General features: G+C 43.0%; 1 protein-coding gene across 2 annotated transcripts in view; it reads right to left on the reverse strand.

Moving 5' to 3' along the window:
- The window catches only part of TPK1 (thiamin pyrophosphokinase 1), a 702648-nt gene that overhangs the window by 209029 nt on the left and 476918 nt on the right, over positions 1 to 16701 (reverse strand). For both annotated transcript variants that reach the window (XM_088461408.1, XM_088461407.1), the window contains one exon: positions 13700 to 13811. In XM_088461408.1, coding sequence (XP_088317534.1) covers positions 13700 to 13811 — 112 coding nt within the window. The remainder of the gene's footprint in view (positions 1 to 13699; positions 13812 to 16701) is intronic.

A 16701-nucleotide genomic window follows, 5' to 3' on the forward strand; every position in this document is an offset into this window, starting at 1 on the left:
AGCTATCAAGGGTGAGGGCAAGGGGGGGGCGTAAGGCTGAAGAAATGCCTAGGGTGCCAAGAAACCTTGCACCGGCCCTGGCCGTTATGAATGGTAAATTGCAATAACTATACAACCATACAGACTTGCATTACAACCATGCCTGCTGTGTGCACTATATGCAGCACTAAAGGAGGCCCAGTTCTCACTTTCACCCTCATATATTATTATATAAGAACAACAATAATAGTGACCAGTGCTTAATCCTTATAATCTGACCCAATCTTTGGAAAGTCCTTAAATGTGATGAATATAGGCTTTTTAGGTGCAAACACTTCACCTGATAAGGGTGGCAGCTCTTATTTCTCCAAACAGGACATTTGTTCAAGCAGTCCAAAGGTAAGATATCAAAAAAGTGTGAGAAAACAGCCCCATCTAGTGTAGCATTTTCATTCTTAAATGGTGATTTAAAGAGATACAAAAATCACAAATGTATAAAAGAATCTGTGTACTCGGATTTGTTGAGATTTTTTTCTGCAGGTCTCTTCTTAGAGGATCACGATTTTCTCAAGGTGAAACAACATCCATGAAACAAAAGAATATAAATAAACATTAGAGAAAAAAAAATGTCCTTAGACCAGTGGATCCCAAACTCTTTTGAATCACGGCGCCCTAGAGTATCAGCATTGTTTTCACGGAACCCCTAAGCCAAGCATTTGTTATTGAGAATTTCAGAAAAAAATTAAGTAAAGTAGTAAAGTGAAGTAAATTGCAGTGGTGGACAGGTTTGCGGTTTTTTTTGTCCACATATTTACATTACATTAACCATAAATAATTTGATTGGTGCTGGACAACCAACCTGAGGCATCCCTACAAGTGTCCCGAGGCACCCCAGGGTGCCACGGCATACAGTTTGGGAACCACTGCCTTAGACAAATAACCCTCAGAGTGAATCCCAAATGCACTGCACTCTTGTATAATACAAAGAAAAAACACTCAAGCTGATACATAAATTGCAGCGTGCTTGTGAAAACTTTCAGTGTTCAATAGAGAACCATATGGGCTCCTATTATAAGGTATAATGCATGAATGATGCATATGCAGTATATGCACTATGAGCGCGCGTATACGTAGACTGATCTCTGCTTGCACCTCCATAGGTCGCAAGAAGTAATCAGTCTCTGAGACATATCCCGCATAGCCATCATACGCTGTTCCTGAATTCAAGCCTAACTGTACTAACCTGCATATGGCCATGGAATTCCTTAGTGACAAATATGCTTTTAATTTACACTTCTGGATTCATGATCCCACATAATCTATAACTCTCAAGATTAAAGAGGAGGGGAGTGGGACATGTGTAGAGAAATGGACATAGTCATCCATCATACCTCCATTTGTTGTCATGCTGGGTGCATGTCCAGCGCTTCCCGAGCTCCTGGGCTGTCCCCTCTACCCAGTGTTTAGATACCATTCACCGCAGTGCAATGCTATGCTGAGCAGCAGGTGAGAGGGAGACCTCCAAACTTTTGCCGCAGCCCCCCCCCCCTCACGGGACACTGCTGCCTGCGAGTGGGATGGCGACAGAGCTCGAAAAGCAGAACAGGCCCACCTAAATCAAGACTGTTAAATAGTCTTCATAATCCCAAATGTATAGATTAAACTGCAATAAGATAACACCCAAGTGAAGGAGGCTTTAAAGCTAATACCTTAGAATAACAACCTTTTCATCCTGCCCTAAAGCCACATGTCCAAATTGGGCAGTGTTCCTCTCACTTGTCTCTCGGGTGGAATATTGCAACATCTGTGGCCAGTTTATTCCATGCAAGATTCATGCTTTTCTGATTATTTGATTGGGTCGTGTAGGGCCCTTAAACTGAATGTAAGCATTACTGATGAAAAGGGGCACCTACAAAATCAGATTTTTTTGTATTTAATATTATTGCCCTTTTATATCCAGTGGCGGAACACTCCAAAAACACAATGGTTTTAACCACTTTCCTGGTATGGTCGCATCAGATGCAGCCACGCCAGGGTGGGCTTTTCCTCACATGGTCGCATCTGATGAAACCAATCAGTGGCTGCTGGAATCTTCTGCCATTCTCAGAGAAATCTACCAGCCCCACTGCTTCCTTGCGCTCTCCAAAATTGTCTGCCGTGGAGTCGATTACTGCTGATTGGGCAGCCCAGCTTCACCAGGTGGCTGCAGAGAGGAGCAGCCGGCGGGGAAATGTAAGGTCTTGGTGGTAGTATTTAACAGGATTGATATTAATGTTATGGTTCAAGAAAAAATGTTTTAAATAAAATCATATTGAATACGTTTTAAATACACGTTCTTGACCTAATTCAATCATGGAAAAAATATTAGCCAGTTAAGGGGTTAAAAAGTGATGCATAGTATATTTTTGGGAATATATTCTGTTTTGAGGTATTTACAGTAAGTCTTTTTTCACACATGCATTTTGGTAACAAGCTGTTTCACACCTGCACTATGCTTCCAGCTGACAAGATACACTTTATTTTAAGGGCTCATTAATGCACTGATAGTATCTTTCTAAATGCCTAGTGTCCACACAGCATTCTCCTGACACCCTGCACTGCCTGCAGTATGTATGTGATGGAAAAGGAGGAAACTTTATAATGGCTTAACCAGAGACACTAAACCAGAGACATTAAAAAATATAAAATAATCCTGAAAATACATGTATATGTTCCTAGACCATAAAACCACATTTTTTACAACATTAACAAATATTGATTTAGAGATGGTAGTAAATATTACAATTTTGTGGACACATTTAGAGCTTGGATAGAGAGTCTGTCCAGGCTCAACTCTGAGCAGCAGTGTTGATGTAAAATGTCCAGTATTTAAAATGTATGTTGCATGCATAAGCAGGCCGTATTTGCCATTATTCTCCCCAAAAATAAATTTGCACATCTTTCTTTGCAACATCATGCTTTGTAAATGTGCTTAATGAGCCACACTAAAGGGCCTATTCATGATGTTAATTATCGGGGTCCGAACCCCAATAATTAACATTCTAACTTGCCGCGGACGCTGGAGCAATTTATAATTGCTCCGGCGCGGCGAAAGCTGATGCAAAAAAACAGCTGTCCCAGCAAGTGTAATGAGTGTGCATGTGTAAACTACAGGTCACACATACGCACAAAGGCCCCGTCGTCCGGAGGAAGGAGCCAGACGGGGGCGGAGGGATACAAAAGGAACCCTCTTCACAACCCAGGACTCCTTTCCATAGGTAGTGTATGGGGACAGAGGGCCATTCCGTGAGAGGAAGGTAATCAAGAGATATCTGTGATATATCTATCTCCGGTTTTACCTTCTTAATGAATGGCTTGATGTTCATTTTCAACTGCTTTTGTAGAAATTAAGTAATGATGAATAGGCCCCTATGCATGTTTTACCACTTCTTAAATGTGTGATAAACTAAAAGCATCCTCTATGATATATCTGACACACACCAACTGTCCTGATTTAGGCAAAATAGTCCCAACAGTTGGGATAGCAGGTTCTGTCCGGGGGATGCGGTCCGCTGGGGATTCCGGCACTCAGAATACCGGCACTGGAATCTCGACACCAGTCATAATCCCGGTGCCGGCAACCTCAAAGGTAGGTAGCAGGGATAGGGTTAGGCACTAAGGGTGGAGGGTTAGATTTAGGGTGCGTGCAGTAGGAGGTTATGTTGAGGTACTAGAGGGAGGTTAGGTTTAGGCACCAAGGAGGGAGGGTTAGGGGTAGGGAGAAAGGGTGGGTTAGGATACCGACCGACAGGTGTCGGTAACCTAACCCTGTCGGGATGCTGGCGTTGGGATTCTGACAGGAACCTGAGCGCCATAATCCCGTACCCAACCCCTGTCCGGCTATCCCAACTGTTGCACCTTTGTCCCGGCTGTCCAAATGAGTTGTATTGCACTACATGTGATATTTTATGGGCAACACTGGCAAGGAGGGTTCGGGGCTTCACACCATAAGCCAAGTGGCATCATAACATATAGTACGCAGTCAAAGTATTGCTATTTTTCTGCTGAATTAAATATAAAATCCATTTAAGTAATAAATTATAAATGTGATCTCGCATTTTTTTGCATAAAAAAAACTTTTTTGCTGTGGTCTTCAATGTCATACAAAGATAATAATAATAATAATAATAATAATAATAATAATAATAAGAATAATATTCAGCAATTATAATAGGCTTATCATAAAGGAAGTGTTGCATTTGTGAAGTCTATAGTTTAAATTTATTTTTATATTTGGTCCACAAAACACTTGAGTAAACACACTAACAGACCTATTTATAAATATATTGTGATAGTGCGTTTTTTTTTATCACAATTTGTCAAAGCAATAGAGAAACACCTATTTCCATAATTTATCAACACAATGTTACTGAGGCAGCTGATCGATACTAAGAGACAGTAACTAGCCCATAATAGCAAAGTTTAACATGGGGTATGCAGTGATCACAAATACGTGCTATAGTACGTATTTTACCATAAATTGAGGACCAGGGACTCACTTTAAGAGAATGGGTGGGTCTCCGGGGACGTGCTCTGCTGAGGACAATACCGTGGCTCCTGTGTTGTCTCCCAGCCCTCGCGGCTAATTCCATGGCTCCTGTGATGGCTCCCTGACAGTTCAATAGCTGAGCTGCTGGGAGGACTAAGGCCCTCATTCAGAGCCACTCGCTATTTGCAGTCGTTCGTTCTAAAACAAGGGGTGGCTATTCAAATGAACCGTTCGCTGTTTGCGGTCTGTTCACGCCTCTATGTCTGAACGAGCGAGCAAAACTTGCATTTGTTTTTTTGAAAAATACGCCCCCTGGCCGCTCGCATCATACGTCATGTCCGATATTTATTAGATTAATCGAGTACATCGACAAGGGTATGAACTGCTCGCTATTCTTGTGGTTGGTGTTTGCTACCACAATTTTGCGAGCAGTTCTGACTATAAAATAACCCAGTGACGTGGTCAATGACGCTGCTGTTTTAAATATGCACACCCATAAAACGCCCGGTTTGACCTTTAAGCACGCCTGCGTTCTGATTTCCACTCCCCATTTTCAAGCACCTTCCCCTGTTACCACCCACATACGCCTCTTTCTGTCACTCAAAATAGCAGACATTCGCTATTTTGCGAGCACATGAATTTCGGCCGCACTGACTGGTTAGCGCATGCGTATAACGATCCGTACGCATGCGCAGTTGGGCTAACATCGCTCGGAACGAACGAGCGGCCGCTTACGAGCGGCTCTGAATCAGGGCCTAAGTGGAGGAGGAGCCAACCCTTGGCACTTTTCATTCCTGGATGCAGCGGCTGTGGCACCCAATGTTTACAGCGAAGTATTGAGAAAGTGGACCCAGGGTATTGTGAAGGCAGCTATGGAACCCAGCGTGTTGTGAAGGCAGCTCCGGCACCCAGTGTATACAGAAGGCGGCTCAGCAGCTCTGCATCCTCCTCCTCCTCGAGCTCTGCACACATCTTCCCCGTCAGTCACCCTGTGATTCTCCCGGCAGCACTAAAAGAAGAAATTTGTCCGCTCGCCAACGCTTTGGGCACAGTTGCACGCTTCGCTCCCCACAGGGTTATATTCTTCCCCTCTATGCCCATGTGAATAGTAGGGAATGACATTGGACAGTAAGGGTACAGATACTGAAGGCGATCTATCCATTTCCCATCTGCCACATGCCATTACTTCCATCTATCCCTTCCCTGCTCCAACTACTCCCCATCTCAGCCCACAGCTATACCCCAACTGCTGCCTGCCCTTAGTCTCCCCTACCTCAACTGCACCTGCCTTCAGCATTGCCCAAGCTGCCACCTGACCCAACCCCCAGCACTGTCCCAACTGTTGCCTGCCCTCATCCCTGCACCTGACAGCTATGTGAGATCAAGGCAATGTATTTATAACCATTATCTGTACTGAAAATAGGAGTGTGACTTCCCTGTACTGTATGTGTAGGGGATGTGAGATGGTCTGATGCAATGTGGGGAGATATATGGGCAGCTCAAAAGCATAATTTGTGAAGGTACTTAAAAACAGTGGAGTAGGACCCCCATTTTTTAAAAAGAGGGGTCCCTGGGACCCACATATTTTTTCACGCAGAGCAATCACTGGGCATGTATTACACAGCTAGCCTGTCCCTGCAGCGGATCTGAAACCCCAGGCTTAGGCTTTCAGTAACACTTAATGACCAATGATGTTTATAAGTAGAATAGAAAAACCAAAAAGTAAAAAAATTCTAAAATAACAATTTGTTAAAAAAATAATAAACCAATTTTTTTAAAAAAATGTTTTTTATGCTGTTGCTATTGCCGAGTTGGAAGAATAAGATTGCCATGGTCCTTTTAAAATAGGCATTCACAGTGCTTTTGGTTAGGGAACCTACCACTGGCAGAATTTGGCATTTCAATGTTTATTAAATAGAGCTCTAAATCGTAGCTGCATGTGCAGATACCTGTCCACATAAAGTTAAGAATAAGATTCTAGCTGCGAACACAACAGCAACATTTATCTATCACCTTCTAGAAGATAATAGCTAGACTCTGATTGGTTGCTATGGGCAACATTTCCACTTCTTAAAACCCGTACTTTAGTAAATATACCCCTCTAATAGCACTCATGAAGCACAGAATATATTATGCTTCAGGGAAACTTTGAAAACATGCTTTGAAAGCTACAAAGTAAAAAAATGTTGTCTTCCCTTTTAATTGTAATTCTAAATGCTCAGAGAGGGCCCTAGCCAAGTTGGTGCCCTAGGCAAAATTTTTGGCTGGTTCCCCCTACTGTATGTATAGAGAGAGAGATTTCACGATGGCGGCACTCGGAATAAATACACAGGCAGGCTGGATTATCAACGTTTCAATGCTTTATGTGTCGCATTTTCGTCAGGGTGCTGACCCTGGCGAAAATGCAACACAAAGTATTTAAACGTTGGTAATCCAGCCTGCCTGTGTATTTATTCCGAGTGCCGCCATCATGGAATCTCTGTATACAGCATCACATATTAAAGTGGCTTATGTAGGGCACCAGCTTATGTGAAGTATATACACTTTCGTTTGCTTTGGATTCCTATTGATATATATATATATATATATATATATACACATTATACATCATATATATATATATATATATATATATATATATAATATTTACATTATACAGCATATATATATATATATATATATAATATATTTACATTATATATCATATATATATATATATATATATTTATTTATTTTTTTGTTATATATGTCAGACTCAGCAGCAGGACAGGCCAGCACCTCTCTCTGCCCAGGACGTGCCCACCCCACCCCTTCTCTCCTCCCCCCTCCTGTCTTCCAGCCTGAGCTGGATAAGTTACCTAGAGGCTGGGAGTCGCCGGGACCGACTGCAATCTGTGCGTGCTTGATGCTGCTGCAGATGCCGGGTGGTCCGATGGGCTCTGGGCTCGACAGCAACTGACAGTGACTAATGTCAATATGTAGGTGGAGGCGGAGCCGTGATCTGCCCTCACAGCTCTACTCCGCAGAGGACCATTGGAGGAGTGGCAATGGCTGGGCATGCGCAGTATAACCCTCCCGCGGCCATCTTCTTGGTCTCCGGCTCGAGTCCTCCTGTAGACACCAGAATGAGCTTCTATGCAGAAGCTCATTCTGAGTCTCTAACCTGCACTGTGCAGAGCCGTGGAATGCCCCTAGGCATTCCAATCGCCCTAGGCATAAGCTTAGAATGCCTATGCCTAGGGCCGGCTCTGTAAATGCTCATTTGTGCAGTGCCTAAAGCTGGGCATACACTATGCAATTATCGGGCCAATCCACAGATTATGGGGGGATTGGGCCAATAATTAGTATATGGCCATGGCCGATCTGCATTGAACAGGAGGTCGGGCAGGAAAAATCTTCCAACGTGACTGACTTATCCGATTATTGGTCAGCTGTATCTGGCCGTGTATACAGTGGCCGACCTTCCAACATTGCCCTGTTCCTTCACAAGGGTAGAACAGGGAAATGTTTCCTCTTCAGGGGAGGAACCCAGATATCTTGTGGCAATACGAAATATCCCACATTGTATGGCCATGATCTCTGCTGGTTTCAAACTGATAGACATTTTATCTGCCCAACATAACAGTGTATTGAGTGTTAATGAAGCTTACATTTTTTGTTTACACTTTCAAACTTTAATAGGTTTTAAAAATGAGTGTGGAAACCATAATATTAACACTTGTATTTGCAAGCCCTAAGGGAGCAGAAAAATAATTTCTGTAAAACATATTATTAATTAGAAGCATATATCAATGTTTAATGTACTATTTTATTTTTTTCAAAAAATATACAGTACTTGCAAAAACATATTCTACTTGATTTTGTTTTGACGGTTTCAATGATCACATTCCAATCAGAGTTGGATTAGGTGTGTGTGTGTGGGGGGTGGGGAGCCCCCCTCTGTCAAGTTGCCCCCCAGCCTTTAATTACAGCTACAGTGCAAAAGCGCAATTTAAAAGGTGTTGTCTGAGCAGGAAAGCTGTCAGTGTCAGCAGCAACATGGGAGAGAGGAGACAGGATTGTGCCAAGTGATGATGTGAGGAAAGAGGGTTATGTGTATGTGTATAAGTGTGTAACTATAGTGTGACTATATGTATGTGTGTGACTCATACTTACCTACTCTCCCGGAAGTTGCGGGAGGCTTGCACATTTTCGGGGGAGCCCCCTGCACCCCCAGAAGAGTATCTGGATCTCCCGCATCCTGCCCACTTCCTAAGGAAGTGGGCAGGATGGGGAGATAATTGCAGGGAATCACAGCATAAATGCTGTGAATTGTGGCTCCGTATGGAAGGAACGGGGCTAAATGATGCAAAACTGCGTAATTTAGCCCCTCCCCCTCCTCGTGCCCCTGCGATTCGAGGCAGTTTGCCGTGACGGGAGTAAGGCAACCCCACTACCCCAAGTGGCCAGCTGTGTATCTCCCGGGGAGCAGATAATAAAAGTCAGTAAGTATGGTGTGACTGTATGTATATATGTGTATATGTTTATGACTATGAGTGTGACATTATGTACATATGTGTACAAGTGTGTGACTATATGTGTGTAGCAGTATAGATGTGTGTGACTGTACATATGTATGTGACAGTATGCATGTATGTGTGTGTGACTGTAAATATGTATGTATATAAGGATGTAGTCAGCATTCCGGCTGACGGGATGCCGACGGTCTAAATACCGGCACCGGATCCCGACAGCAGTCGGGATCCCGGCTCCAGAATACCAAACCCTGAAATCCCGAAGGTATGTATCGTGGGTTGGGGGGAGGGTTAGGGTGCAGGGTTAGGGTTAGGCAATAAGGGGGAGGGTTAGGTTTAGAGTGCAGGGAGGGGGGGTTAGGTTCAGGCACTAGGGGGGGAGGTTAGGGTTAGCCACCAGCAACGGAGGATAAGGGTTAGGTTAGGGAGAGGGGGATGGTTAGCATACCGACCAACAAGTGTCGGTATGTTAACCCTGTCGGGATTCTGACTGCCGGGATCCCGACTGCCGACAACTTAAGGCACTAGGGTGGGGAGGTTAGGGTTAGGCACCAGCAACAGAGAGTTAGGGTAGGGAGAGGGTTAGCATATGACCAACAAGTGTCTGTATGTTAACCCTGTTGGGATCCTGGCGTCGGGATTCTGACCGCCAGGATCCGGGCTACCGGCAACTCATACCCAACCCTGTATATATGTGTGACTGTATATATGTATGTGTACAGTATATGTATGTTTGTCACTATGTATGAATGCATATTCCCCCAAATCATCACAATTTTGGTGTGACAGCCCTGTTTTTTGGGTACTGTCTCACCCTGTGGGCTGGAGGAAAGGTAGGAAGAGAATGCTTTCACCTGTGCGGGGGCAGCCAGGTCGGCATAGCGAGGGTGGGGTGGCACGTCATGGGCCGTGGTGGGGATCATTACTCGGCATTAGGGGCGGAGTGAGGTGTGGGTCCAAGATGACGCACTAGCATCATTGTGGACCCATCCGGGTTCAGCTACACAATGCCAAGATTCAGTGTGAATTGCGTTATTGCCCCCCCCACCCACACTGTGGGGATGTGTATGGGCGGGGACAATGACTCTATTCACGCTGAATCTCAGCATTGTGTAGCTGAACTCGGACAGGTCCACGTTGATGCAAGCACGTGGTCACACACTCCGCTCTGCCCCTAATGCCGGGGGCAGGCGGGTGGGTGGGAGACTTGCCTGCTTTTCCGGGTGATAATTGGGGTGTGACCACGCCCCCTGCTCATGTGCACGCGAAGGTTTATGCACTATGAGCCGATCCCTGTGGCCCAAATGTTGGCCTTTAGGGCCCCGCAGTCCTAAATTCCACAGGCCTCCCAAAGCCTTAATCCAGCTCTGATCCCAACATTAATATTGCTATTTTTTTTTATTCGCAGATAAGGTTCTTTTATTCATCAACCCTGAGACCTCGTTACCAGTTAACCACAAAACTCTTCAGTAGTACTCCAAAGCTTCATATTACAAGTTGATTATATCCAAATCAGAAACTTAGGGTGCTTAGGATACTTTACAACTTCTTAAAACTACTAATCAATTTAATTGGCAAATCACATCTCTAAAAAACGAAGAATTCGGATTATCTCAGATTTATCAACTATTATATGCTGCAGTTACTCAGTCATTTTACAACAACTTACACAAACCAAATCATGGGGTAACTATGAACTCTCATCAGGGTCGTAGAGAGCCTTGCCTGGCCCAGGTTCTGGCAAGGGACGTGGCCTAACATATGTACAATGTACATGGTCTCCTTACAAAAAAAGACCAGCAAACAAACTAAAAAAAATGTCCAAGGGGCAGTCCGGTGGTGAGGGGGTATGGGTGGGGGGGAGGCACGATCAGTGCGATTGGTCTCCTCCCTCCTATCAGGTGCAGTTAGAGGATACTGCTGCTGCGCTCAACGGCAGCAGCTTCCCTACACTCACTGCAGACCAGCACACAGCACGTACCAAAACTTGCATAGATCATAGTGATCTGTGCAGTGCTTTGAATCTACTGCACCTTGACAACGGTTTATACCTCTATTTAAAAGCAGAGTCTGTCGTAAAGAGGGAAATCCAACAGAGTTTAAGTCAGCAAAAATTGACGGTATCGAAAGACAATATACACTGAAAAACATGATTAGTAAAAACCGGTTTTAAATTTATAAACTGCCAGGAATGTCCAGCGATTTGGTTTAGAAGTCAAACATGTTTCCTAGTGAATTTACCCTTAACTGTGTATTTATTCACTAATCATTTATTATAATCATAAGTAATCATTCAGAAATACTTATAAAGATTGTGCATACGTTGAATCACATGACTGATAAACTTCCCAAAAGACGGCCTGATATAATTGGAGGAATTGTGGTGGTGTTGGCACGCTTTATTCATATATTTTGAAACTGTCCAGAAATTCAACATTTAATTACAGACATTACTGAACTGTTTGCACAGAAACAAGGCTACCCTCCACTAAGCCGACCACATAGTAGATATGTGATAGGCTATATCCCTTTGGGGAAAACAGTAATATAAAAAAATTTATATTATTCTTCCCAACTAGATCAGCCTTAGTCCAATACTAAAAGAGTAGCTATGGACATCCTGGGTTTTAAATATTCAACATCACCTTTATCATACCTGCCCAAAAGGCAACAGTGGAAGAATATTACATTGGGGGTCTCATTTATCAACGAGTGATACAGGTTGAGTCTCCCATATCCAAATATTCCGAAATATGGAATAATTTTGGCATGACTGAGATAATGAAACCTTTGATTTTTGATGGTTCAATGTACACAAACTTTGTCTAAGGCACAAATTATTAAAACTATGGTATAAAATGACCTTCAGGCTGTGTGTACAGGGTGTAAATGAAACATAAATTTATTTCATGTATGTACACAAACTTTGCTTGAGCCACAAAATTATTGAAAATATTGTATAAAATTACCTGCAGGCTATGTGTATAAGGTGTATATAACACATAAATGCATTCTGTGTGTATATTGGGGTCCCATTCCCAAGACATTTCATTATGATATGCAATTATTTCAAAATACGGAATATTCCGTTATCCAAAATACCCCTGGTCCCAAGCATTTTGGATATGGGAGATTCAACCTTTATTCCTTTCATCACTCATTACTAGTCTTAAATGGTGCTCCAACCAATCAGCTCATGTCATTTTTTAAACACGACAGGAGCTAAATGGTTGGAGCACCATTTAAGATTAGACCAAACCTGCCGACTTTCTGGCTGCTCCTTCTTGGTTGGAGCAGCCAGATCGGCAGGACGGGGAGGGGGGCGTGGCTGGGGCAAGGGGGAGTGGCCAGGTGGGTGACATGCACTTGTGGGCGTGATGGGGCGGGGCCACGTGATTGCATCCGTTTGGCCCTAGCTACACAGTGCCAATAATATAGGCATTGTAAAGCAGGGGGCGGGGCCAAAATTACACGAATCGCAGGGGTTATTGCGGGGGGATAGGAGGGGTGGGCGGCAGCCGGGAGGATTGCCTGCTATACCAGGAGGGGCACCCGATTTTCGTGAGCCTCCTGACCAAATCAGGAGGGTAGGCAAGTATGGATTAGACGAGTGATTACAAGAATATCATTCATTGATAAATGAGACTCTGAGTACCTTGCCTGACCACATTCCTCCTCTAATACATAAATACAATGATTATTCTCTTCATATCATGCATATCTTCTGTTTCATATTCCCATGACAAAATTGATTTCATGCTTTCAAGTGAATTTATACTCAAATGTCGAGTACACTCCTCATTCCCCTTATCCCCATTTTTTGTTTCCCCTTCATTACATCCCTCATGATTGATACTCATTGGTAAAAGCTGTTCTGTAAAATGATTTAATAAAAATGTAGCTATAAAAAAATCCCACACAATATTGCAATATCACTCATCATGAATAGGTAAGAAAAATAACAGTTTTCAGGAACACACATAAAACTATGTGAATTTCCCCACTTTGCAGCAATGCTATTTTCCCATAGGTAGCTAGCATACACACCCTGCATGACCAATTCCACTCATTGAGCAGCAATCTAAACTATCTTTAAAGCTTCACTGCCACATAACATGGTATACATTTTTATTAACCACTTTAAGGGGCGTACCCAATTAGCAGTGCTGAATTAGCGCTGCTAATTGATTGTGGTGGGGCTATCCTATTAGCCCGAAGTGCCGCTTGACGCTGGCATTTATCGTGGATATTTCATATCAGGCCACGAAAAATAATCCACGATAACTGCCATTTTTTCACCCCAAAAAAGGCAAACACACATTGGTCTGTGAGCTTATCGCGGACCCTATGTGTTTTTGCGAGATATATCCTATTATTTAGTTCGAAATAATAGGATAGGGTGAAAAAAAACATTGGCGAAATATCCCCGTTTTTCGCCGATCGCAGGGATCCATTAGCGCCCGAACAATGCTCGGGGCTAATTGATTGGATACCGCCCTATGATGGCTGCATAAAAGTGTTGTGAGCAGGAGGACCAATGAGATGCTGCAAGGTACATGCTGCTTCTCATTGGTCTCTCCAATCATACTTCCCATTCACAAAACTATGGCGTTATCATGCATATGACTGACTGAAGAGACTTAGCAATGACAGTTTATTAAAATGAATGTTTACTTACAGAGATTCCACTTCAGCCCAGTTGTAGTTACGCAATTACAAGGTGATCCTACAGGAATAAGACCACACCATTTCCCTTCTTTTCCTGTTGCAACATGTAGCATATGTTTTCCCTATGGAAGAAATTATCACATTTTACGTAAAATAACCAAAAGTTTGACAGTATTTTCAAATAATACTAAAATGTAACAAATATCAGAAGGACATTATGCTGGTAAATAGGCCCCCATGTGTGGTTTATAAAAGTCAATTACTGTAGAATAATTAAACTACACCCACATTTGCAATAAAAACAACAACAAATATAACTAAGTAATGGAAAGATGTTGATGCACTGTAACACCATAACAATAAGTACATGAGAAAGCAACCTCAAAGAAAAGTTAAATCAGTTTTCCATTCTTTATCTGGTGACCTATTAGACAGTTCACAAAATCATAAATTGAAATCAATGTATGCTGCTTAAATATACTAATTTCCATACTGCGCATGCATACCAAATTGTGTACATTTCTAGATTTCTGTGTGTCTGTGCTCTGCATCACCTAACGCCTTGGGGGCCAAAACCAAGCCAGGCAATTGTACATTTGTGCACAATAAGCAACCCCACTAGAGAAGCAATATAACCGTGCACATCTTCAGAAGGGTGCGTTTATTAGGAACTGTACTCATATCTTTAGTTGGAACGAGATCTGGTGTAATACACACCAGCAGTACCGTCTAGCTGCCTCGGGTTAGCTGCATGCATACTGACTCTTCAAGCTGTAATGTTGCATGTATATTACATCAAGTTGCAGCCACCTATTCGCTTTGCTTTTTTTGTAATTTTTTGTTTGGACTACTGCAGGAAAGATTATTATATTTGGATTTTTAAAGGGATAACAAACAGGTGTAGGCTTGTTTGTATTTCACTCATGCTTGCCCACTCTCCCGAAACATCCAGGAGGCTCCCGAACCTTGGAGAGTAGACAGTCCTTCCGCATCCTGTCCAAATCCTAGTGTAGTGGGCAGGATGGGGGGCATAAAGCTGGGAATCTCAGGTCCATAAAAAGAAGCAGGTCCAATAGAATGCAATTCTCTTTATGGAGCCACAATTGGCTGCCTTATGCTGTGTGGGAGAAGGGAATGCTTGCCGACATTCTGGCATCCCCCGGAAGGGGGCAGCCAAGTGGGGAAGGGGGTTGGCGGCATAGGGGGGACGAGGATGGGGATATTTCCCTGCAATAGGGGCGGAGCAGGAGATGTGGCCAAACGATTACTTAATTTTTGGCCCCACTACACAATGGCGAGATTACCAGCATTATGAAGCAGGGGGCGGGGTCATGATGATGCAATTCAGCGTGAATAGCATCATCGCCCCCCTCCCCTTCCGGTGCGGGGGTTTGTCTGGGAGGCTTGCCTACTTTTCCAGGCAGCCGGGAGGCTCCTGGCCGAATCCAGAAAGTAAGCAAGTGCAGGTTGAGTCTCCCATATCCAAAATGCTTGGGACCAGGGGTATTTTGGATATCTGAATATTCCGTATTTTGGAATAATTGCATACCATAATGAAATATCTTGGGAATGGGACCCAAATCTAAACACAGAATGCATTTATGTTCTATATACACATTATGTACATAGCCTGCAGGTCATTTTATGTAATATTTTCAATAATTTTGTGGCTCAAACAAAGTTTCTGTACAGTAAATACATGAGATTCATTTATGTGTCATATAAACCTTATACACAAAGCCTGAAGGTAATTTTATACTTTTTAATAATTTTGTGCCTTAAACAAAGTTTGTGTACATTGAACCATCAGAAAGCAAATGTGTCACTATCACTGTCATGCTAAAAATATTCCGTATTTTGGAATATTCCGTATTTCGGACTATTTGTATATAGGAAACCCAACCTGTATGGAGCAGGGCCTTATGACGTAAAGCGCATTGGCCCGTCCCCAGTTAGCTGCATCTCTCCTCCAGGGTTCTCTCAGAGGAGAGAAATCAAAAGTAGGCAAGTGTGACTTCAGTGCATTTTATATGGAAAATGGGACGCAATTCTAAATGCTTATAGATCTCATTATTTTATCAAACTGCACATGCATCACAGTCTGCATACGCAACGTAAGGCATTTACAAGTGCTACAGAGTTGTATGCATCTAGATGGCTTCTTATTTACAGACAGATGTGTGTTACTACTGTAGGTGGCATGCAGAAGAAGCTGCAGGCTAGAAGTGAGCATATGCAGAGAACCATGTGATTTCAGTTGGAACTCCTGCACCAAGGATGTATCTGCTGCAAACACAGATCATAGCTGCTCTAACAAGCGGAGGGCCGGGGTGGTGTGGTTACATATAGATGCAGGCAATTCAGAATACAGATGGATGTTAGAATGGATTTCTGATAGTTGGAAGCTTCCAGAATCACGACCGATATGCTGCACATGCGACAGAATTAGGCTCAGAATCTTTACATTCAGAGAGCATTTCGCAGCAAATTTTAGCCTGGCTTTAGGTGTTCCCAGTCTACCCCACCCAGCAGAATGAATGACCCATCATTGTCTCAGTTCAATTTGTAGACTATAAATTCCACAAAAACAAAAATAAGGGTCCTGATTTTTGGTTACTGTCCCACTCTGATACCTCCATCTCTAGATATTAGAAATCGTTACACACAAGCCCATGTATCGGATACTGAGTCGGACTCTTTATTATCATTATTGCAATTTGTATCCGCCCTTCCCTATAAAACTCGTTTATTATACTGGGATTTGATTCCCTCTAATTTGGAAAAAATATGGGGCGTAACGATGTGTAAATGGATTTCTAATTGTCCAAGTATTACATCCCCCTCTGATATATTGTCTGGAATGGAACCTACTCTTAGATATTTAAGTTCTGCTCAACTATAAGAAGTCCATATTCGAACATTGCATAGGGCATACATATCACAGGGACAACGTAAACACATGGTTGAGGAGGAGACAGGACACTGCCCCAAGTGTGGTGCTCCTGATGCTTT

This window comes from Taudactylus pleione, unplaced genomic scaffold (genome assembly GCF_031769625.1).
Source record: "Taudactylus pleione unplaced genomic scaffold, aTauple2 ptg001044l, whole genome shotgun sequence".
NCBI classification, from domain to species: domain Eukaryota; kingdom Metazoa; phylum Chordata; class Amphibia; order Anura; family Myobatrachidae; genus Taudactylus; species Taudactylus pleione.